At 40.2% G+C, this 24,850-nt stretch overlaps 1 protein-coding gene across 1 annotated transcript in view; it reads left to right on the forward strand.

The window, feature by feature from the left end:
• Positions 1-8,312: 8,312 nt before the first annotated feature.
• The window catches only part of cdh18 (cadherin 18), a 59,482-nt gene continuing 42,944 nt past the window's right edge, over positions 8,313-24,850 (forward strand). Inside the window, exons 1-2 of the mRNA XM_022767111.1 lie at positions 8,313-8,543; positions 20,977-21,271. Coding sequence (XP_022622832.1) covers positions 8,313-8,543; positions 20,977-21,271 — 526 coding nt within the window. The remainder of the gene's footprint in view (positions 8,544-20,976; positions 21,272-24,850) is intronic.

The following is a 24,850-nucleotide window of genomic DNA, read 5'->3' on the forward strand; positions in this document are numbered from 1 at the left end:
CATCCAGGCATTTGCCAGTCCTCTCTGTCTCGTATACACCATTTTGATGATGGAGCCATGTCTGGGTGTTGTGCGGCAGCGCTGCAGTCAGAGTGGAGAGAGATGATGATGTTGATGCAAGTTGAAAAACTGTGTTTTTTTTCCCCGCAGTGGCCAGCAGATGGGTGCTGTCTGCTTCATCCTGGCACTCCTGCTGTATGATGAGAGCTCAAGAATCCAGCCATTAAACACACAACAGATGGGACATTTTCTGTCTTCCACCCAGCTCTCATTAAGCAGCCAAACAACATATAGCAGGGTTGACGAGTGCAGACATGTATTCTAATTTGACACCCAAGCCAAAAAAAAGAAAAGAAGAGAGAAAGAGTTCCTCCTTCACAGAAATAATTAAGGTTGTTTAACTTGGCATGTAAACATGAGGAGATGAAACCATCAGAGGCTTCCACTCTCATCTTGGAAACCTTTGCCTCGGCGAGCTGTGCGAGGACTGGTGCGTTTTTGGGTTTGAGGTAATCAGAGCTGAGGGTTAGGACAGATGGTGTTTGGAGGGTAGTGTACTGGAAGGACAAGTTGCTGTTGACTTTGGGAGACATGGTGGGCGGGGGTGACTGACACACCATCCTGCCCACATAACTCAGTGGGAGTCATTACTGCAATGGGCCTAATTACCTTCAGGCCTAATCTGTGTTTAAAAACCTGCTGCTTATTGCTTTTAATTACCCACAAGTGTAGGAAAAAGATTGAAATGCAAGGCTGGAGCGTTTGTCTGTTGTGTCTCTGCATTTGTATGTGCATGAGAGAGAGAGAAAATGGATGGCTGCAATGTGTCATATTTTCAAGCTTTAGATGCCTAATTGTAGCTTCAGAGTACTTCTATGCATCTGGACTGTTTACACAGAGGCCTTTAACTGTCCTCTGATAGACCCGGGAGCACAAGTGTGTTTGACAGCCAAGTATTTCCTTTTTTTTCAGTTTTTCCCTGCTTCCACCTTCATTTAAAATGTTACTCAGATAGTTGTACTGTAGCCCGAAAACTAAATTACTCTTGCTCTCATCACTTTCGACAAGAAGAAAGAGAGTTGATTCTCAGATCTTCAGATGTCGATTTGACAAGAAGACGAGTCGAGGGAAGTCTTATCTATAGAACGGGGTCGTGATGATGATACATGATCTCGAGGTTGTTTTCTGCCGAGCATCCTTGGGTTATGTAATGTGATCAAAGTCGTATTCTTGCAGGTGTTGGAATAGGAATATGAGCTCAAGTTAAGTTGGGGAAGAAAATATCTTTCGCTTCTGGAAAGGTTTTCAAATTGATGTAGTATGTGGATTTTCATTAAAATTGGTAGAGTTGTAGTGTAGAGCAGTTACAGGCGAGAAATGAGATTTATGAAGATGACTGCAATTAAGTTTGGCTTTGCAGTGCTTGAAGGTTAGAGAAGCGAATGTGTGACTGTGTGGAGTTGCTGGTCTGAATCTCAGGACATATTTCTGGCTGGAAAACTACTGTGAAGGTCAGCAAGGCAAGGCAGAAAAACTGTGACGCTGTAAAGACGGCTTTCATCTATGAGAACTATTTTTATGTTGGTGTGTGCACAGGACTTTCATCACATCATGAGTGGGTGATGTTAATTTGCCAAAAAACAGAGTGCCAATAAAAAAATCATGATACAGCATTACAAAATTTTGTATCTCACAAACCTCACAGAGAGACGAGAGTTGAAAAGGTCTCACAAGGCTCAGACGGTTTTGGAGAAAAAAAACTAACCACCAAAATAATTCATTCAGCCCCGATTCCCTGTGCATTTTCTAGAAAGATGGCTTTGTGGAAATAACTACAGTCTGCTTGGCTAAACCACTGAATCGCTGGCACCTCTCTCCAACCTATTTGTCTCCTGCAATTTCGTGGAACCTCCAGGGTGTGCCACACATTCAGAGGATTGCCTGGTTTGTGAAGCTGATCAGACTAATCTGCTTCCTTTCACAAACAATGAGCTGGGTCAAATCACCCAATAGACTCCAGGCGAAAAGCACTTATTTATAGAACAGGTACAGATCAATCAAATGTGCTTTTGCAGTTCTGACCAAACTGGCTGTTATCGCCGTCTGCGAATTCGGAAAATACCAACATTTAGTTCGAAAATCCATAATACGACTGGATATGATGCAAACCATGAGGGTTTATTCGTGAATTCTAAAGGAGATGCAACAGTGTTGCTTAGAAATGGGAAACTTATTTTGTTTTGCTCGAAAACCAAACTTAATTTATCAAAACAACCACAAAGTCTCTGTTTAGCTTAATGCATTTTCATATCTCACACAGATTGTAGATAAACACATTTCACATTTGTGGTTATGAAGATACTGTGTGCAGATCTGACTCCTTCAGACTATAAATGTGGAGGAACTCTGTTGGGTTTCTACAGCCTCATATAAACACGCATACATTTATATTTCCAACAGAACAAACACTTGTGCAGAGTAGCTGACATATTAGAGCTCTAAACTCAAAGTATTGCCTCATGGACAAAATCCTCTTTCATGGTGCTATGTGTAATTTTGTTTTGTGATAACAATATATATCGTGATATCGTAAGCAAATGAAGCACCTGACAAATCAAGGTATGTTATTACATCAGTGCAGAAAGCATATAAAACCTAGTATAGCATTGAAAGAATGGGCAAAATCTTTGACAGTAGATAAATAAACATATATTATCTCACTGTATATGGTCATATCTCCCAGCTGTACTCATTACAACCACTCACATTTAATGCAACTCCAAGCTAATTCTGTTGTGTTTTCCCACTTACAGTCAATATAAAACCATGTATTTGTAAAGCCACATTCAATAAGCATTAAAAAACTTTACAAAATGTAATGCTTGTAGACCACACATTGAATCTACTGGTGCAGACTATGTCTTTAAAGTTGCCGTCCATTTAAGCATCCAGGTTACACAGAGATTTCCATCTGATTCAGCAGAAACAGCAGAGAAGAACATAAATTCATGTCCAGGCCTCAGGAACATTTCACAGCTTTGTTACAGACAAAGCACAACACATTTTGCTTTGTCACTAATTTTCTCCTCTGCTGTTTGTGTTTCCCTTTTCTCACCTTAACCCAAGTTGTTTACTTACTTTGACTCAGTGAAACATTGCCCAAGACTGCAGGCAACAAACAAGCCCTATATATGGGTGGAAAATGTTTGCATTTGCTCCTCTCAGGTGAGGTGAAAAGTCAAGAGTCTCTTTCGCTGTTTTCGTCTCTCCGGCTGGCCCTCTTTGTACCAAGGATTAACAGTGGTTCGGAGATATGCGTTTTTGACCCACCCCGGTCTTTTGCTATCTGGCGTTTGACATCGGCAGACAGCTGATGGTGTGAAATCGAATGCAGTGGGTGAGCTCTCTGCAGGAGGCCACGGCATTAGCTATTAGCGGCAGGCGACAGGAGCCTGTGCTCCCTCTCTGCCGGAAGGAGCTGAGGTGCATCTCTCTTGCTCTCTCAACATCCCTCCCTCTCTTGCTGCCGTTCATTTTAGTATTATTTTTCATCCTTTTCAAGTGTTTCACCTTCTGCAGTTTAATCAGTGGCTGTGGTTACGTGCAAGAACTGTTGGCTACTCCGGCTTAGGTCTTATTCAATTTAAGTTGTTTACATGACCGCTTGATTCCCTGCGATCTGGGTTTTCCTGTTTCCATGAATAAAACAGCAGACAGAGACACAGTGTTTAGGTGTCTTAGCCACAAGTTTTTCAGAGATACAAAATGATTTAAAACATTAAACATAGTTACAGAGATTTAAAGGATACATTTGTCAGCTGAGTAGACAGAGAAATGCATCAGCTACGCATTATGAATCAAAATGAATTAGTTAATGCAATGTCAAAAAGAGCCAAAAATGCAGAAACAGTTCACATTAGAAAATCTGACAGCAACAAATATTTATTTTTGCATGATGAATGACTGAATGATTTTTTTTGTCAGCTGACTAATCAATTAATCAACTAATCATTCAGCCCTAGTTCGATTTTTACAGATAGTAAAGGGAAAAGTGAAATGATACGTGAAATTCACAAGAATCTGATAAAATTTTCAGGCTGGTGTCATACAATATTTATATACAGTATGTAATTCTTATATATTTTTTTTACATATTTTAGTCCATCTCTCAGTATTTTCTGATTTCCCTACCATGTCTGTGACTCAGTCCATAACCCTCTAGTCCATAGCGATGATGCAAATCTTTGAAAACAGGTCACAAACGTATAATTTCATTTTCTACATCAGCCGGGCACTGCAGCAGTCATAGTAAACAGAACTCAAACAGGAGAAAACAGTGCATTTGTGGGACTATTTTCAACAATGGATGAATACACCTTCCGTGCTATATTCCCAGCAGCATGTAACACATCTTCCAGTGCAATGATGTGGCCCATTATGTTTTTAATAGTCTTTTTTTTGGACAGTGGAGCTATAGCAGCTTTGACTCCACTTCATGAACTTCATCATGATGTTGCAATCAAGGTACAGCACTAACACAACCGAATCAAAAAGAATTACATGTGTATATAAACACAGCCATCTTGTGTGCACCCTGCCAAAATCTTTGTGGTTGTCACTGTGCATAACCTATCCTGTTAGATGCTGCACACATATATAAACATGCCGTGGGCAGAAGGCTGCTCAAAACAATATCATCAACATAAAAAGGGGGAAATTATTTCCATTGACGGAGCCAGATGCTGTTGATTTCATGGCTCCCTGAAATGTATTTTGCTTGGAATCAGCATGATAATCAGACAATTAGGAGACTGATTGAAGAGAGCCCCAGGAGGCAAAAGTGAAACCACTGGAAAAGATATTCTCATTCTGACACAGAGTCTGACTCACCCAGGTACCACCATTGTCTCACCAGTGCTTCGACTGTGTAGGGAAATTTGCTCCAGTGTGGTTGAATTAAGATATTACTTAACCAGAAAAAAAATTAGATTGAAGCAAGAAGAAAAACCTTAAAATCTCTAAAACAGCCTTTTTGAAAGAACTTTATCAGTAGTCTTTGCAGGGCCCGCTATCGTTTTACAGAAAGAGGGCAGGGGAAGCTGGATTTGGGCGTAGCTGTACCTATGCAGATGAGAATCTTTTTCCAGATTACACATGTTTAGTGTCGTTCTGAGTATTTATCCTTTGCTGCCTTAATCCAAGTAGATGTGGAACAGACTTTGCCTTCTTTTTCACAGCCCGGGCTGGCAGTAGGTATTGCCCATGACAACCACTGCACTTAGTGAACATCACCAACAACTATACTTGAGCTGCGTAATTTGCATGTAGAGATATTTGAAACACGGGGGATTAGTCAAGGGCTTCTAAGCACATCTTAATCCATATATATGTAAAAATATTTATATTCATAAAAAAAATAATTCAGTGATTATCCTTCAAAGTGTGTGACAGTCGTAAGTTGCATTAATGTCTCGTTTTAGCGTTTCTCTCTAATGTTGTCACATGCATTGTAAGAGATGGAGAGCAGCAGCCTTTGAAGTGTGTCAGCTCCTATATCCTATTAAATATCAAATACATGTGTTTGTCCTCTCGATAATCCCCACGAAGCTGCTATTCTACTGCAGCACTTTAAATGTTGAACCAACTCTCCTGCTGGAAGTCAGTATTTGAGACCGAGTGTACTTCCTCCTATTATTATTATTATTATTATTATTGTTATGAAAATGTCCACTCAATCCACTGAAACAGGCTGGTTTGTTTGAAGGAGCTTTTTGTAAGTTTTGCAATCGCTACATAGCCAACGTTAGCATTAATAACTACTTACACTCCAGTCTAGAAGAGACGTTGCGAGTTCAGCATCAAACTTTATTCCTGTCTCAACCCTCTTGTTTTTCTTCTACTTCTGTCACTTCTTTTCTTCTACTGAAGTTAGCAGGCTAGCCCCAACCTGGTCAGACTGTCTTGTCACTTTCCGATACCAAGTCACTAGTGTCCAGTCTGCCCTGAAGACTTAGTGCAGCTCCACGGGCGTATTATAACCTCTCATATTGTAAACACAATAAAAGCTGAAGCTCTTGCCAAGACTAGTTCATAAACAGCTGTTAACTCTCACGCTGTTAAGTAGCGATAGCAAAACTTAAAAATAGCTCCTTAAGACTAGCGTCATACATAATCCACCACGCTGATTGGGTGGCATTACTACTGCCTCATTTTTTGTTCATATTTGAACTTGTGTTTTTGTGAAAATGTGAATCAAAAGCTGAAGTATTGTCCCAGTTCTGAGTCTGCATTTAGCCAAGTGTCTTGTAAGCCTTCACCCATTTTATCAGACAAGCTTTGGGAGCTACTAGCGAAGAATATGAGCCATAATCACAGCTGTTTAAATGTTAATTATACAACTGTTAAGCAAACATGCTAAATTTTCTCCAATATTTCTGAGATGTGAGGACTTGCTAGCTGGGTAAGACCAGCTGGTCAGTGTTCATGGTCATTGTGAACAGTTTTACCTCTTGGTAATATGTTGGTTGCAGCCCACATAAGATGTAATTCCTTTTGGAAGCTAAACTTCACAACAGTCAAAACCTAACATTTGTTGCTAGTCAAATGTGCCTGAAGGTAAATCTAAGGTTCATGTTTTCATTAAACAGCCTCTTTACTTGTGGCTCCCTGTATGTACAGATATTGCCACACTTTCATAAAAAAAAAACAATGGCAGTACAGTGTTTATCTTTTGTTTATTTTGCAGTAATAATAATAGGTATATCTGTTGAACACATGAATGTGGTTTAAAGCTAAAAAAAAAAAAAGCCAGTTAAATGGTCTCAACATCATCTCCTTTTGAGATGAGAATATTTAGTCACACAGCAGGTGTACAGTTTTAAAGTGTAATCACCAGAGCCTGGCACAATGCTTTTGTCCCAGTTGCAAATAGAGTATTCTGTGTCAACTGTTGTGCCAACGCAAGTTCCAACTTGACATACTCTTGTTTTTAGAAAGGCCTTTAATCTCACTGTATCACAACGTAGATGAGATTCTGAATCATTGTTTTCTTTAGTTGTGAAATCACACCGAAGGGCATCTCAGTACAGCAAGGGCAAATGATGCAATTTCCTCTCTTAAAAAAAAAAAAAAGAAAAAGAAAAAATGTGAGAAGTGAGGACCGATTTCATGCTTCAGCAGCACATCTAACTTTAAAATCCACCCAAAGACCAAACAATTCTCTATAATGCCTCCTCTTTAAGGAGTTGCAGAGGTGCCATGCACATTCTTGCAGAGGAGTTGCAGGAGGAGTGCTTCACTAACATAGAAATTCAACAATACTTGCAGTTATTTTTTTTACTACTTCAGTGCCATCCTCAATATATAATTTTGATTTATAAAAACTATTTCCCTCTGTCTTTTCCATTCCAGTGCCTTCTAAAAATCACCCTCTGCCTTACGTTTGAGTGGCTTGATGTCTGTCCTTATCATAGTGAATGTATTTCTTCCCGCCACCCTTATTATTCATCGTGCCAAGGCACACACTAAGCCTCGCAGTATGCCCCGGTCGTGTTAAAACATCCAAATCAAACCTTTTTTCTGATGTGTTTTAATAAAGCCAACTCATCCTTTGAGTTGCAGGGGCCAGCACTGCACTGTTCTGATACGTGACTCTGACCTCACATGGCAGTATCAGTCACCAAGCAGTGCTCTGCCCTCATAGGCATGGACAGCCTTTTAATAGCACTGTAGCTCCTCAAGTCCAAACTTGTTTGTATCATCTGCATAATGGCAAAAACTGGCTGGAATCCTGAAACAGGATTCCTTATTGCCTTTTTGTACTTTATCACAGTTCGCCAGTTTCAAGTGCACGTCCTCATCTGTAAGGATTTATGAGCCGCAATTTAATTGGAGGGAATTAGTGGACATTTAGCTTCTAATATCCATCAAATTAATCTCTAACTCTGTGTTTCTCTCTCCCCTTGTCTCTCTCTCAGGAAATCCAGAATGGCTTCAAGGATTAACCTCTGCTCTTGGTAGAACTACCCAGAAGTTCACATCCATTTGCACAGCATCTCACAGCCTGGGAAATTCCATAATGTAAATGTATCTTTGCTTTTTCTCTCTTTTTGATTAAATCTTTGGTTTTTGGCCATGAACCTTAGAGGAGCTACCAGGACCGCTGTTTCCTTAGTTTGGATTTAGATTCCCCCTTTGCCTGGACTACTTTGCGGGCCTGCAGCGGTGGCTAGTGGTGGAGGCTGCGGTGGTGGTGGTGGGAGGACCTTGCCACCTCGGAACACAGGGATAACTTTACAAAAGCGCGTGCCACCATGAGGATATCCACCACCTCCTGTCTCTGTCCCTTTCTGGTCTGCCTCTGCTTCATCCAGAGGTGCTATGGGGCGAGCCACCATGTCCCCGCCAAAGTGCTCTCCAAGAACCAGACCAAATTGGCCAACGGGGAGACGGAAGTGCACCACAGGCCCAAGCGTGGCTGGATCTGGAACCAATTCTTTGTTTTAGAAGAACACATGGGACCAGATGCGCAGTATGTGGGAAAGGTAGGATTTCACTGAACTAACTGTAAGTGTAAAAAAAAGAAATCTTTTGATCCCAGGGAACTCGCTTTTGAACAGCTTACTTGGCATTTTTGTCTCTCCTCTTGTTTATTGAGAAATGGGTTACAGCAGGAGCAAGCTGTTCTCTTGAGGTAGATTGCTACGTAGGCATTGTACATGCTGTGATGTGGAAATGCAGTTCTCATTTGTGAAGGTGTGTGTTTTTGTTTTTTTTTTCTCTCTCCTGTCATTACAATATCTGACCGAATTCCTCTTGTGATAAGGTCCAGAAAAAAAAAAAAAAAGTTTTAGTCGTTGTAATTAAGGAGTGCCTCTCAGCATGGCTGCCACTATGGGAAGCCAGCTATGTAAGGGTGGATTAAGTTTGAAAGTGAGAATGGCCCTCTACATCAAGCTATCTTTGAACTGAAATATTAGATTTGGTTTCTCTGTGGGAAATGAACCCAGATTTGATCACTTGGTGGGAAATGAACCACCATAAGAAATTGGACAGTTGTACAATGGGGATATAGTGAGCCAGGGAGTCTCATCGTTAGAAAAATTTTGAATGTAATTTCAGTGTCATTTCAGAGTGAGTGATGACCCTCACGGTGGCAGAGATAGTAGTGGGTGTTCTTCCTGCCTGTGCAGAGGGTAAGGTATAGCATGGTTGTTGGCGGTTGGTGGTGACTTTTCTGTTAGCTCCACAATAAGCCACAGGGAGCTGGTTAAGTCCTCTGCTTGCAGATTGCCTGCCCTTATCTCGTGAAATGTGAAAATGTGTTTCTCCGCTGCAGTGATCATTATTCTAGGCACTCAGGCACAGACTAATCCCCTCAACTGCACTCCGAGAGAAAGAGAATGAGAAAGGCGCAACGCTCCTCTGACTGCACATATGTCTGTATTTCAACAACAGGGCCATTTGAAGAGGGGGAAAAGAAAGAAAAAGGGGGATGACATGCTTTGGAAAAGGGTGAGAGGAAGGAAGAAAAAAACAAAACAACAACAGCAAATATCACTTTCCACCTCAAATGTTTATTTATTGAATAAACCTGGAGTTTTAATCACAAATGCCCTTGCGAGGCTGACAAAGCAGGAAAGAAAGGTTATTTATTGGTGAAACATGTTTTTGCTAATATTATTTGACGCATGAATGAACCATAAAATCCCACTGTGGCAACCAAAAAAAACACCAAAAGAAAAACAATCCCTCAGCATTCATGTGGCATTGTGTCCCGAGTATTAGACAATACAGAGATATTTGCAGCATGAAGACGTGGTTTGTCTAACATTAAATTCGTCCACTGCTTTGAAGTTCACGGTTGTTTGGTTTGCTGGCTGGTTAGCTGATGTGCTAGCTGTACTCCTACCTTAAGGGTGTTGTTGCTCTATGTGTGTGTGTGTGTGTGTGTGTGTGTGTGTGTGTGTGTGTGTGGCGGGTGCTGCTGATGAATGCAAAATAAACATAAACAGCTAATCCTGGATGATAATAAAGCACTGAGAAGAAACATAAACATTATTAAGGAATCAATTTGACATGCATGTTTAAAGAGATGAGGTCTCCAGATGGTTAGAACAAAAAATATTTAATTATGTGGGTTGGGACTGGTGTGCAGTGTCCTAATGTGGCCAGGCGACAGAATGACCCTTAATTAGACAAAGACAGGAGAGGAGGAGGAGGAGGAGGAGGAGGAGGATTAATGCACTCAGCACGTACTGCGCTGTATTGTTTTGTTTTTTTCTTCCTCCCTGTGCTTGATTAAAAACTCTGGACATTAGCGAGCAGCAAATAAGCAATTCCACTACAGGGAACTGCCGACACTTTCTTGGTCGATAATTGCCTCTATCAAGAAAAATGTGAAGTTTTGAAAGAGACGTTTCATGATAAGATGTGAGGTAAAAAATAAAAAAAAAAGTGCACACAGAAATGGAATCCTAATTATTGCACCGTCAACATAAAAAGCAGCTGTGTGCTAAGAAATCTGCAAGGTCAAACATGACACTTCCCTAACACAATGTGAGTCACGGCCTCCGTGGTTGGAAATGTTATGCGTACCTTGTTTTTTTTTTTGTTTTTTTTTTTACCGATACTCTCACAGAAAAGACAGCAAAAAGTGACTTCTGGGAATAAGTGAAGCGGCCAGTCTGTCAAGAACATTTTTAATCCCCCTGAGGTATCCCATAATCCCCAGTGACACCTTTCTGGGGGGCTGATGCATTTGGGAAATGACAGCTTTGTGCATGAGTGAGACACAAATGCTTGATAGGGGACAGGGCTTGTCCAGATACGAGACGGGAGACAACCCACTCTCCCAATGGGAGGTGTGAAAGTCGTCATGTCAATCAGCTCAGCGTGGCGCTTTGAAGTTGTCGCGCAGGTTACAGCCTGGATGGTAATTTTTAGGAGATGATGCAAATCCTCCAAACTCTGAATGAACATGAACTGCCTGCTCTAACTTAGTTGGAAGACTGGGTGCAGCTGTTTGATAAAAAAAGACCCAGATCCTTGGGCAGAACTCCTTGAATTGAACATGTCATTGGGTGCCTGCTGCTAAAATATACAGTAAATAACGTGGGATTTGACAGAATGGGTGCTTCAACCCAGACGAGGAGGAATACCCTCTTGTCTTATCCTGTGTTCATTTGCAGAGCAAAGTAGCAACCTCTAAGAAAGGTGCCTAAATGTTTTATTCATACATCTAAAAATGGATTGTGCTGTGACAGAATCAGGCAACTGTCTTGTTTCATTTCACAGCAATTTCACAGCTAGTGTTACATTATTACACTGCATTGTTGGAAAGAGAAACATCCTGAAAATGGCAGAAATAATACTTAGCAGCCACCAAAAATGCGCACATATGAAAGCGTCAGAGTTTGTATGTGCGGCTACAAGTGAATACACTTTTAATTACCCTTTTGATAATTGGGATAATTTTAGAAAATAGTGGGGAAAAAAAGCCAAGTTTCCCAGAGCTCATGTGATGTCTTCAGATTTCATGTTTTGTCAGACTGTCCAAAACGTAACATATTCTAATTATAATGATTTTAAATAGAGAAAAACCTCGAATTCTCACATTTAAGAAGCTGCAAACAGTTTTATTTACTCTAATTTTGGTTCTGCTGTAGTCTCCACCAATTCTTGAGGAAGATATGAGTCTTTAGCGCCACTATGTTCACCAGCTAGTTGCTAACTTTGTCTATCTGTACAAAATAGAAGATAGATTATATTTATAATGATTGAAAACTGTGAATTATCACATTTAAGAAGCCTTTCTTTAGTCTAATTTCAGCTCTGCTTTAGTCTCAACAAATATCTGAGTCTCTACGATGTTCACCAGCTAGTTGCTAACTTTGTCTGTTGTTTTGGAACTGGACAGGTAGCATACAATGATTTTATCAGAACGTCTGCACTGAAAACAAGCTGCCTGCTACATGTGGAAATGAAGTTGATGAACCTTATCTGAACCAAACAATAGAGTTGGGGTCTGTAAAAGCAAAACATTACCTAAAAAGTGCTAATAAGGCTTTTGTAGAACCTCGTAGACAAGGGGGCTACAGAGAAGGGTGGCGATTCTTAGTGGGTTTTTTGGGTTTTGAGTTTTCTCACCGGTGTTTTAGGCAATTTGGATCAACAGTCATTGTTTGGAAAAGCTCATCATTATCTGGTCAGGAAGAAAATGTATCAGCTGTGCCGTGTCCTTGATACAGCCACACTCTCATCAAACAAAAGCTAAGCCAAGTGTATTACAGTTTAAGGTCTATCGATTCAACAACTGCAGAAAATAACACTCGAAGCTGATGTCTGCTGTCCGTGCAGGCATGCGTAATTTCCAAAGTGCATTCCCCTGTCCTCTGGCTGAAATCTTCAAACCTATTAACGCCATTTAAACACGAGACTAAAACCGTTTGCCTTCACTCACTGACAGAGCACAAGGCAGAAACTTCATGTTTTCTAAAGCTGATCTGCTGACGGTTTCATTTCTGTCTCATTCAGATATTAAAATTTAGCTGCAGTTAGAGGCACAGCCATTAAATGAGTGTCAGAGTTGCTTCCGGGACTCTAATAATCTCATTACTGTACATCAAGAAGTCAACCATCCTGCTGGGAAGACAACGATTCATTCCGTTTCTCCCCGCAGATGTCAAAATAGAGGACAACTATTAGGGCGGATCTCGGTGATGTGCATCAATGGCACGTCTGCAGCACGCCCTCATCTCTGTCGCTTGATGTATGGTCATTAGGCTGGCGCTCGATCATCAGGGTTTGCTGTGACTGTTACAAATCAATTGAGGAGAAGGGGCTGCTCAGAGGAGTTGATTGGAAGGGAGCATGGCCAAAACGTGGTGATAATCAGACAATCAAGCACGCCCACATAAAAAGTGATTAAGTCCTCTTGAGTGAAGTATAAGAGCAAAGATTTAATCAAAAATGAACCCACCCCCCCCCTTCACTAATTGCAAATATGAAGCCAAGGCACTGATCATCAGCTAGGGCACGTAGCCTGCTTATTTCTTCCTCTCTTCACCCCCTTCCCTCTCTCACCATGCACACTGTTGATGGAATAAATGCACACTCCCTTACTCCTACCTTCATCTCCCATTTGTGCATCAGCAAGGCTTTCAACATCAAAGTGATGCAGTTTTAATGACTTCTGAAAAAAAAATAAGACAAAGTAAATGCCACTAGTGTTTGTCCGGTGCGGGTCTGATTACGAGAGTTGTGAAATCACAGATAAACAAAAGTTGTAGTGATGCATCGGGCTATTTGTAGCCTTGGTGCATCTGTACAAATGCGCTGTGCCCATTTAGCTGTGCCCTATGTGTCACTGAAAGTTTAACTTGCTGGAAAATCGATTATAAAGCAGCATGGGATCAATCAGCTGAAATGTAGCCACCGTGGTTGTATTTTGACATGTTTTATGCTCTGTGCCTGGTATAAAATTTGATCCTGGATTTCATATAATTGTCTCATCCAGAGTTTTATGCCCTACTTATTCATTTTCTTGCTTGCAACAGAGAGATATCCTTCGTGTTCACCTTCTTGTTCTCAGTCCACACAGCTCATAATGACTGGACATAACGGCAGTAAAACAGCATCTTCTTAGACAACCAGAGAGCAAACAAGGCTGGCTAGACACATACATTATGTGGATCTGTGCACTGCATACGACCAAGCCGTTACAAATGGCATTCACCAATAACACAGTAAGGCCAGGCACATACATTATCAGGATCTGCACAGTGAAAAGGACAAAGCCGGTTAGGAAGAGAAAAGAAGTAGAGGTGCAAATTGGATGAAGGTCAAGCTGTGTAGCAACTAATAACGTGCCAGGATGGTACTCAATAGAGCGTATCCTCCGCTGGCGCACTGTAATTGTGAAGATTGTGTTGCATGTCATGTACTCCTTTTCCAAAAACTTGGTATTTTCCATGCTCCATTAAAGTTCTCCAGCATGAGGAGCTAAATAATTTTCTTGACTCCACCTGAAATGGGACACGAGTTACAGTCTGTTTGAATTGCGGCCACTTCCAAGCTTTTTGGATGATTATCACAGCACCATGTGGCCAGTCAGATCTATATTTGTTCAGCACAAAAATTGGCAGGAATAGAATAATTGGCATGGTGGTTATGTCTAAACCAATGCTTAATGTTGTAATGGTGCATTTTGTTCTATTGGCCCAGAAATGGAATTGAATCTTCTTTTATCTGCTGACGAGTGAACAGGTTTATTGGTGGTTATGTATCATTTTGAGAAGTTATGGTCACACATTGAAGGTTCAAATCTTGTGCTAATCCATTCATAAATGCTTGGAAGATGCTCTGGTGTATATACAGTAGTTGTTTGTTTGTTGGCTGCTCTAGAGAGCTCTGTGGGTGGACTGCAGAGTAATGTAGCAAACTGAAACGATTACTTACTGACATGAAGTTTTGATGGTTTTCTTTGTCAGATAGTGTGAAAATGTTACTTTGTGCTCTGAGAAGGTAAAAAGAGCATCACCAGATAACAAAAATAATCATTAGTTGAAGGCCTAGCCAACTTGTGATAAGACACTCCTGTGAATGGGTTTGTTATGAAACGCTGCTACAGAAACATGTCTTTATGATCATCAATTTATTGAATGACAGGAAATGTCAATATTGTACCAACCTCTTACTGCAGTTGTCAATAAGGAATTGGTCTGAACTGCACATAATTACACTGGTTTAGCCAAAATAGCCCGTCACACCAAAGTCCAGTCCAGGTCCAGTTTACTTAAAGGAGCTATTTGTTAGCTTTGCTATTGCTACATAGCCAACGTTAGCATTAACAGCTGTTTATTTACCAGTCGTGCCAAGAGCTTCAGCCATCGTTGCATTTACAAGACAAGATCAGCCCTAGTTCTTCAAGGCGGACTGGACGCCACGGTGACTTGGTATCGGAAAGTGACAAGAGGGCCAACCGTGCCAGGGCTAGCTGGTTAGCATGCAGACTTCACTAGAAGAAAAGAAGTGATAGAAACAAAAGCAAAACAAGAGGGTTGCTCTTGGAGAGGAACCGAAGTTTGATACTGAACTTTCAACATTTCTTCTAGACTGAGAAGTAAACAGCTGTTGATGCCAATGTTGGCTATGTAGCAATAGCAAAACTTACAAATAATAAATCAAGATTATTTACTTATTATTACTATTTATATAGTTGATAAAAATATCAACTGATGATAGCTACTAACTGGTCAGAAAAATAATGGCGTATCACATTATTAGTCTGTGTTTTTAGTAAGTTAAAGCAGTTAAAAATGTGCTATATAGTTATTACTAATGAATGGTTGAGTGGCAGCTTGTGACATTTTGTTTATAATTGTGATGATTTTTTGGTCATTCAGGTGCAGGTAAAACACTAACATTTTCTACTCATTTATCAGTGCTGCTTTCACACTGTTCTTTGGTAACTCATAATTTGTGACTTCTGACAGACTGAATGAGTGACTGAAAAAGTTACAGCTCTGCTTTGATTACATTTGTGACCCATCAATTTTTTTTTTTGCAATATTAGACAGGTAAAAATACTATGAAATTTCGCAGAAATAACCATTCAAATGGTGGATGTCTGTCAGCTTAGAGGATTGCTTTCGTTTCCCGTAATTGACTTAGACATCTGAGAAGTGCAACGAAGCCATAGGTAAACTGTTTGGCTGTGAGCATCAATTAGCTTGTGAACACAAACAGTTTAAGGCTACTCTTGACAATGAGTTTACAGAGCCCAAACAGTGAAGACACGCAACTTGTTGACAAAAGAAAGTGGAGATACACTTTCTCTTGGGTTGCTCCTCTAGGTGTGATGAAATTATAAGTGAGGTTCTCTTTGAGTTTGGACTGTTTTCGCCAGCGACTTTAAAGCCCCAGACTCTGTTGATCTCTTTAAACTCCTCAGAAATGCATTGCCAGCTGCCAGCCGCCAGCCACATGCCAGTCATCTATTCCACTAGTCTTTAATAAAGTCACCCATAGAGACAGAGAGATAAACACAATCCCTTGTTTTGATGCCCTGTGGAGGAAAAGGATTCCTCTAAGTCTTTGTGGGGAGATGACAAAACAACAAGATAGCAGAGGTCATAATTTCACCTTTATCATGATGTCTCCCTGGACTTCTCTGATCACACTGTATGGGAGATTTCCATACATTTCCATTCATTATTTATTGTATGTACTGGACACTGAAGCCATTTCCAATCCCTCCTCTGGATTGCCACACATAGTCCTGATGTATGTCAGGCTCGCATCAGGCCTGCTCTGCAGTTTAGCAAATTAACGCGTATTACATTGAGGCGGGTAGTCATGAAATTTTCTGTGTGATCAAAATTAATGAATTATAAATAAAATATCCCAAATGCTGAGACTAAAAAATGCAGCAGCAGCACCCTCTGCAGAGAAACGGAGCCTTGTGTTTAAAATTATGACAGAAATTTGCCCCCGAGTCTGTTTTTGTACAATCAGCTTTGACTAAGAAGGGAAATAAGTGGAATATAAACTGCCCAGCAGTAAGAGATAAAAAGCAGTGAGGAATGTCTCTGTCCAACTGAGTTTTTCTTTTTTTTCTTTTTTTGCCTCTTCTCATCTCTTTGGTATCTCCTGGCATCAAATCATCACAGATGGTTGGTAAACACGTGAAAGTTGTGTGCAGTTTACTTACAGCCAGAGGGTATACCACTATCTATCAATATTAGATCAATCAAACTTAGTACCGATACCTCATGTCTTTGCCTGCTCCTATGGGCTGCACTTCATCATTTATTGATTCTTTTATTTTATTTATTTTTTTGTTATTTGACTGTTCAGAGTGAAATGGACAAAGAATTTTTTTTTTGCTGCTTGAATTATGTTTTTTTGAGACCACATCAGACTGTCAGAATAAAGGGGATTTCACAGGAAACTGAAACTAGTGATTATGAAATGTCGATAAAATGTCAAAGAATTGTGGAAAATACCCCTCAATGTTTCCTCAGGCCCAAGATGACTGAAACTATAAAAGCTAAGAGGACATTCATCACCAACCCTCCATGGAAATTATTCAGTATCTCGTACATATTTGAAAGACACAGAGTGAACACATTTGCTCAGCTGGATTTCTTACTTAAGTGTCATGTTTGCTCACATTATGTTCCTTTCTTCCCTGTTATAACTTAATCAGCAGAATACTCATGTCCGTACCCTTGAAGATGACATGGTAACCTAATGCTTGAGAGAATTTGAAAGAAGATATCTCAACAGTTCTGGATCCTGGATCTTCTGATTCAAGTGTGAGAACTTTTGAACAGATAATGTATTATTCACATAGTATATACGTCACATCTGCCGTGACTGCACAATGAACCATAATGGAGAGTTATGGAAGATGAGGCTGATTTTTAAACCAACCTAACACACAGAGAACACCTCAGTAACTCCTTTCTGATTTGGACCGTCTGTATCTTCATATTGTTTCACCCTCAGCTGGCCCGACGCCGCCGCTCTCTCAGCCTGTGATGTTTGTGTAATGGCCCGCAACCTGTTGACACTTTTATCACCCATAGATTTTGGAAGGCAGTAGTCGCCATATGCGTCATTGGCTCGCACTTTGCCGAGCTTGATTTATCGGCTCCTGCAAAGGAAGACAATGGCTAAATTAGCACTCTGACTGGAGGCGAAATTACATTTATGAGCTGGAGTCGTTGAAGAGAGCGTGCCGGACAGAAGTGGATATATCCTCGTGGTCGTTGTGGGAAGTGGACTGCTCTTCAGTAGTAACTCTGGTTCAGTGTATTTAAATGATTCAATTTATGCAGGAATTGATTTATCAATCTACAAGCAGCACTAGCAGAACCTAATATTTCTAAATGTCTGTCACTAGATTAAAAGTGTGTGTGCAGAAATGGGCCAAACCGTGTCAACAAAGTAATTGGTCCCGTCCACACTGCCACCGATATGTAAACACCGCCTGATTTCTTGCTTCGGAGGTTGTGTTTCATATTACTACAATCCAGCAACTGATTAACTACCTGATTCAACAGGATCTTTTGACTCCTGATCTAATTACAGGCTTGATATTTACCACGGAAAGGACAGTCAGCTCTCATGAAGAGTGAGGCTGTGCAATCAACAGCGGCTTTCTAATTAGTAATTTATTTGCGAGTCCAGGCTTTGATTGGATGTGGCCTCAGGACCTCCGGCGTTCAACTTGTTAAATAACTCGTCTCTGTGAATGGTTGTGTATTTCCTATATATATATATATATATATATATATAAACTAAATATTTAAAAGGAAATATATATATATATATATATATATATATTAACCCTTGGTTCTTCTTATTCATTTTCCACTGCAGATATATCCTAATGGACTTCATAGGTACACATGCTTTTCTAGTTATGTCATATCTCCCAGTAGAGATGTCTTATAGAGGTTCAGTGAAGAATTTGCTTTGCTGAAATTGTGATTAATTATGTAACAAACGGACAAAAAAAAAAAAAAAAGAAAAAAAAAAAAGAAGAGATGTATAAAACGCAGTTTGGTCAATAATAGGTGCAACTGTTTAATGCCCTAAATAAAACTGAGCAGTATGATGATTGATTGATTCTAAATTTAGGTCGCAGTGAAAGTAGACTATCTTGTCTCGACTCCAAAACAGAGTAGCCGTGTCCCAATTCAGCAACAGCACCAGTCAGATGAATTTACAGTGGGTATAGCATGCCAGTTATTTTTTGCAAGCTGCAGAGGGTAACATCATCTAAAATCATTATTTATCAGCTATGTCATCCCTGCTGATTAGTCACAACTTGTGACTGCTGTTCCTGTTAATGTACTTTTTTTTTTTTTTTTGACTAATGCACCTGCACTTCGGGAACAGATGATTTGGTCTGTGTGGAGCTCTGTTAGTTGTCTGACGCTGTTGTGAAAACCCTAGTGCAGAGTGCCAGACCTCGTCTATATCTGACAGATGCTGCTAATTGGCATTCAACAGAATATAACTTGTAGCAGCGGCTGCAAGTTTTTTACATTATTTTATCTCCTCTTATACATTTGGGTGATTTGCAAAAAGGTCTTTATAATAGCCATGCTTATCCTGAGTGTGTGTATTATAATGGGATCAAGAGTAACATATTAACTCCATACAAACACAGTATGAATTATTTATCTGCTGCAAGTGCATCTTGCGTTCTCCATGGGCTTGCATAAATCTTGTTTGAGACCAGATCAAGGTGTGCTTTTTGAATTCAAAGGTTGTGTTCACAGCTTGCTGATGTGCATCTGCAAGTATGAAAGACAAAAATACCACCGGTATATGAAGTGATGCCAATGCACGGTGAAAATGGATTGTTCTCTCACGTTCAGCCGTGACATTTCCCTGAGGGGGGTAAAATAAAACCTGTGTTTCTTAACATGTTTTATTCATGGGTGAAAATGAAATTGTATAATGATGATGTTACCATGGTGCCCCGGTTTGGAAATTCAGTGGTATTGTAAAATATATTTATAAAGTTTCAAACTGCAACTGAGCTGAGCAATTGGCATGAAAGTCTTAATCCTCTTGGTATCAATTATGGCTGAACAAGTGGCTCGGTTTTCCTTTATTCCTCTCTCTCCTGGTGAGAAAGAAGGCAGTGCTTTTCCATCTTTAACAGTCTTGTAAGGATTTCCCCCAAAACTTTAATCTCTAAAGATGCGTTTCTTCAGTGATGCTCGGGTACAGTCAAGCCTGAGAGAGGAATATTGAATAATGTAATGTCTGACTTAGATGTTGGGAGTTTTCTTAAGCTGAAACGTGGGCTGAGTGCAATAATGCTGCAAAGGTTACTTACTACTATATGAATCTCAAATGTTTTAAAAGGCCTTGGTAGCGACTATATCAGAGTATAGTAGATGTACATCACAGTTAATAGTTATACAGCCAAGATACATGCCTTCACATGGACTAGGGCTGAAATTATTCATAATTTTCATCAATATCAATTATTAAAGTAAAGTAATTATTTTGTTGGTCAATTAATTTATTTTATTCTCAATTACAGAGAGTAGTCTCTAATGCCCACCATACATTAGAAGACTTTGAAAAGACTTTTCAAAGACTTAAGTTTGACTCATATCTAAAGACAATGTGTCATTAGTCATTAGAGTGGGAATCTTGCACACTCACTGTTTGCAAGACTAGATTCCTTTGAGATTATTTCCCATCATGCTCCCGGTGGGAATTTACAGGAAGAAAAACTGTTCTTTCCAGACTTTTTCTTTTCCCCAGAGTCGCCTCCATGCTCACTATAAGCTGGGTTTGCTGCTTCCTGTTTGGTGCTGGAGAAGTTGACAGTGTTCACGTCACTGAACGTCACCATTCCCATGAGCCAAGACCAAGACGATATTAAACATGTTTGGTTTTTTAATTGGAAACTGCATGAAAAATTACAACAGCTTACACCAAAAGATTGAGAGGACGGGAGCGCACTGCAACTCTAGCAAAATTCTCATGATTTTATTCCAACTGCAAATTTGTCTGTGATGGAGTAATGGCTTGAAAAGTAATTTGGCATAAGCCCGGCATAATTACCTTGCTTTTGTCCATTTGAAATCCAAAGATATTCAACTTACAATGATACTAAACAGAGAAATGTGGAAAATGTTCACGTTTGTCGAGCTCGAATTAGATAATGTTTAGCTGATTTTCCTCAAAAATAAATTGCCAAAATCTGTGATTAACTTTGCGTCAATGAATCAATTGGTTGTTTCTGCAGTAATATGGACATAATGGTGGTAGAAGTCCTTTCTCCTGCAGCTGTTCCCTGCCAGTGCACTGTGACCATTGTAAATTTTGCAACCATGAATCATATTTTGAAACCGTGAATCAAAAACAACCCTAAGCAGTGATTCTTGGCAACGTTCTTTACTCTGTATTCACACAGCCTCTGTCTGGTTTCCCTTGCAGCTTCACTCGAACTCAGATAAAGGCGATGGATCCGTCAGGTACATTCTGAGCGGGGAAGGAGCCGGGACTATATTTATCATCGACGAAGTGACAGGAGACATTCAAGCCACTAAGAGCCTGGATCGGGAAAGGAAAACGCATTATGTCCTGCATGCACAAGCCTTGGACCGCAACACAGAGGAGGCCCTGGAACCAAAGTCGGAATTCATCATCAAAGTACAAGACATCAATGACAATGCACCCACATTTCCAGATGGACCCTTTGTAGCTACGGTGCCTGAGATGTCTGAAGTGGGTGAGTAGTGCTACAAAAAAAAAAAAAAACTGGACCTTCAGATGATTGGTGTCCACTGTCAGCAGCAGTAAGCCTTTGTTTGAATGGGTTGAAAGATGACAAAAAGTGTCTGAAATTGAGTGTTATTTTTGCTGCTCTTTAGATATTCTTCATGTTCATAATCCCTTTTATCCCTGTGGTAAAGAGCAAGAATATCATGGCGAGACCTCTGACTCCGCATCCTGTGTATGTTTGAAATAGACTTATGGCCAAGTGCAGCTCCAAGATGGTTTTAAAAGAAGGTATTAGTATTAAGAACCAGGATCAAACATGTTATTACCCTGTGCTGCATTCTGGTCTGTCCTGTCTGTGATTATGTTCTCCAGAATGTTTGATCTTCTGTAAGCCAGCCGAGTCCTCTTTTTCATCTTTGTTTTCTGGCTGCTGCGATGGTTTCCCGGGTGGGCAGGTCTTTATAAAGCACTCAATAGTGCCTCCGCAGCAATCCCTGCCATCGAGACTGTGGAGTCCTCCACATCACGGCGGAAAGAAAAGCCTCTATCCACCTCCTCGGAGACAGCTGCTCCTCGTATGCCCAGCATCATGTGGCTAACATCTATTTTTTATTTCTTTTATTCTACTGTTCTGTTTTTAGCTCTGGTGAACAAAAGCCACCCTTTTCTCCAGTCCAGTGGATTCTGCCTCCGAGCACAATAGCTCAAGAAGTATGATGCTCAAATATTTCACAGCACTCCCTCAAAAAACATATGTAGGCTGTCCAAATGGTGGCCAAACTGCTGTCAGGGCGATTTTGCTTCAAATATACTACGAGATAGCGAATTTGTGGCGTTGACAGTTTGTTGAAAACATTCCATTTATATCTGTCTGTCTAAAATAATACCTCCAGTTGCATGAAAAGGAGCAGAAATACTTATTAAAAAATATCTCAAAGAGAAAAAAAAAAACCAACGGCTTCATCAGTTTTCTCGCAGCGAGAAGATGGAAATGTGCAAAACCGATTAAATATGCAAACCCCAATAGACCTGTAGGCGCCCTCTTTATAAACAGTCAATATCTCTCTGGTTGCATTCATGAATATTCATGAGCAGACAGGCCTGACACACATACAACTTTGCCAGTCAGTGTATTTGTTTTTAAGTCGGATGTGTCAAGTACATGTTTTAATCACCCCTGAGAGTGCTGCACTGTGGATGTGTCCTGGCACCGTGCTCGCAGAGTCACATTTGTCAGCACATACACATGAGCATTATATTATTTAGGTGCTGCTGCTACTGTAAGAAAAAAAAAATGTGTGTATTGAATCCCAGATTAAATGATTTTGATTATTATATAAATTAGTTACAGCAATCTTTAGCTCTAAATGAGTGCATAATGAGGTAATGAAAATATACTAGGGGCGCTAATCTGTGTATTGGCATCCTTCGTTTAGCTCTAACGAGACCGCTCATTTCAAAGTTTCAGTGTTGGCTGCAAAACTTTATCATCGGTTGCACAAAAAGAATCAATCACCATTGATGACCCTAGGGGGGGAAATCAAGGACTGTGAAGGGGGGAAATAATTAGCCTTTTTTTTTTTTTCTTTCCCGCCCCCTCTTTTGCTCATGTCCATTAAAGTAATTCCTTTTCGGTTCGGCGTCTGCAGCCTCAAATCGGCTGTAACAATCAACTGTCCTCACACTCCAGAGCACTAATCCCCTCAGCATTTGTCAATACAGGCGCTCCCAAAGTGCAGGAAGGGGTTGTCTGCGGAGTGTGTGGCAGCTAATTGGTTGTGATGTTCTTTTTTTTCCTGTCTAAATTGATTAGCTGGGCACGTGCCAGGTAAATCCGACATTACAGTCTCATACCTCCCGTTCAAGAGCACGATCGTATTTTTTGCCGGATGAGAGGGGTGTCACTTTCCTACTATTGTATGTCTCCCAGTTGAGATGTTACGAATAAGACATGCTGGAGATAGTAGCTCCGCTGTCCTCTTAGCTACTTCACATCTGGGAGAAATCACTGTTTAATGGTGGTTTGGATACCCTGGAGCTGAGGCGGTGGCTTGTTTAAACCAGTGGTTATGATTAAAAGAGTGTTGCTGGAGCTAATGCACAGACATCGAGCTGAGTTGCAAACATGGATAAATGTTGAACCCTTTGTAGACAAATTAAAAAATGGAGATTCAGGGTCGCAGGCAAAGGGCAGAACTCTCAAGTAGATGCATCATACAACACGTTGATTTTATTAACCCGTGAAGTCTCAACCAATATCCTGCTAACCTTTTTCATTTCAAGACTAAATGAAAGTGTGGATGAAACAAATGGCACACGATCCTTGACTCCGGCTGCAAGAGGAAGAAGATGAGAAGCTGCTGGTTGTAAAACAGTCTCAGAGACCAACCTTGATCTTTTTGAAAGAAAAGAAAAAGTGCATTAGGTTTTGTGGTCATGGCGATGACTCTGGCAAGCGATAAAGCGATAGATGGACTGAAACCGAAAGGAGATGATGAAAGTAGATGTAAAAAATGGGACACAGGATGTGACTAGGTTTATGATTGAAAGGATGATCTGGATATGTCGAGCTGAGTGCATATTTCATAATGTTTTTGCACATAACTCAGAAGTCATTTTATAGTATTGGATATCTTTCTCGTTAAACCTTTAACATCAACTGTTCTGCGTGCAAGCTGCTAAAACTTTCTATGGAAAGAATATGAGCATGTATTATACTATGTACCGACCAGATTCTTTGCTTCTCTGTAATTGTGGCCATTTTCAAAAAGAATACAGCCCTTGTAAAATGATCCAGATAAAGTGCAAGGTGGAATGCTTGACATTTCAATAATGTAAGAAATCCTTGAAGACTTGATGTTAAATTCGTTGCAAGGGTTTAACCATCACCATTTGTTTTAAATTAGGTGTCCCAGCTGCAAAACGGGTTGGGTGTTAAAGGGGTTAAAACCGACAATTCCTTAATTGGGATACTGTTATTAATGGTTTTAGTTGCTAGAAATTAGCATTAGAGGTTTTAGGCTGCCTCTCATGAGTCAGAACAGTCTTGTGAGGTGGTGGCCACTATGTGAGAACCTTTGAAGAATGTGGTGTCATTGTAAAGTGTCTTTATTCTCAAGAAAAAGTCTATAACATGAAGGAAAAGTTGAAACTGTGACCTTAACACCCATGAGACCAAACTCCCGGCAGAGTTTTAGTGAAAGTTAATGTTCAGCAGATGTGTGCATATACTGACTTTTGAGTGCTCACATTTTAATGACTGGAAACAGACCTGTTAATGTTGCACTTGTCACCTTAATAGGTCCAAATATATAGTAGCTGAACACTTCAGTTTAAGTGTGTTGTGAGTGCAGTCTATTAGGACTGCATAATGAGTTCATTATCAGGCAGAATATGCAACAATATAAAATCTGTTACACAGTTTGGGAAACCTGACAAACAAAAGAATATATATGTGTATATAATGATAGAGATGTTAATTCTGCTGAGATTTATATGGAGTTGCGCAGAAATATTAATGATACGAGGTCACAGATGAGCATTTTCTTTACTTAAGCCATTAACGAAGACCAATTCAAAGTTCATC

The sequence above is a fragment of the Seriola dumerili genome, unplaced genomic scaffold, assembly GCF_002260705.1.
Source record: "Seriola dumerili isolate Sdu_G_001 unplaced genomic scaffold, Sdu_1.0 BDQW01001124.1, whole genome shotgun sequence".
Classification (NCBI taxonomy): Eukaryota; Metazoa; Chordata; class Actinopteri; order Carangiformes; family Carangidae; genus Seriola; species Seriola dumerili.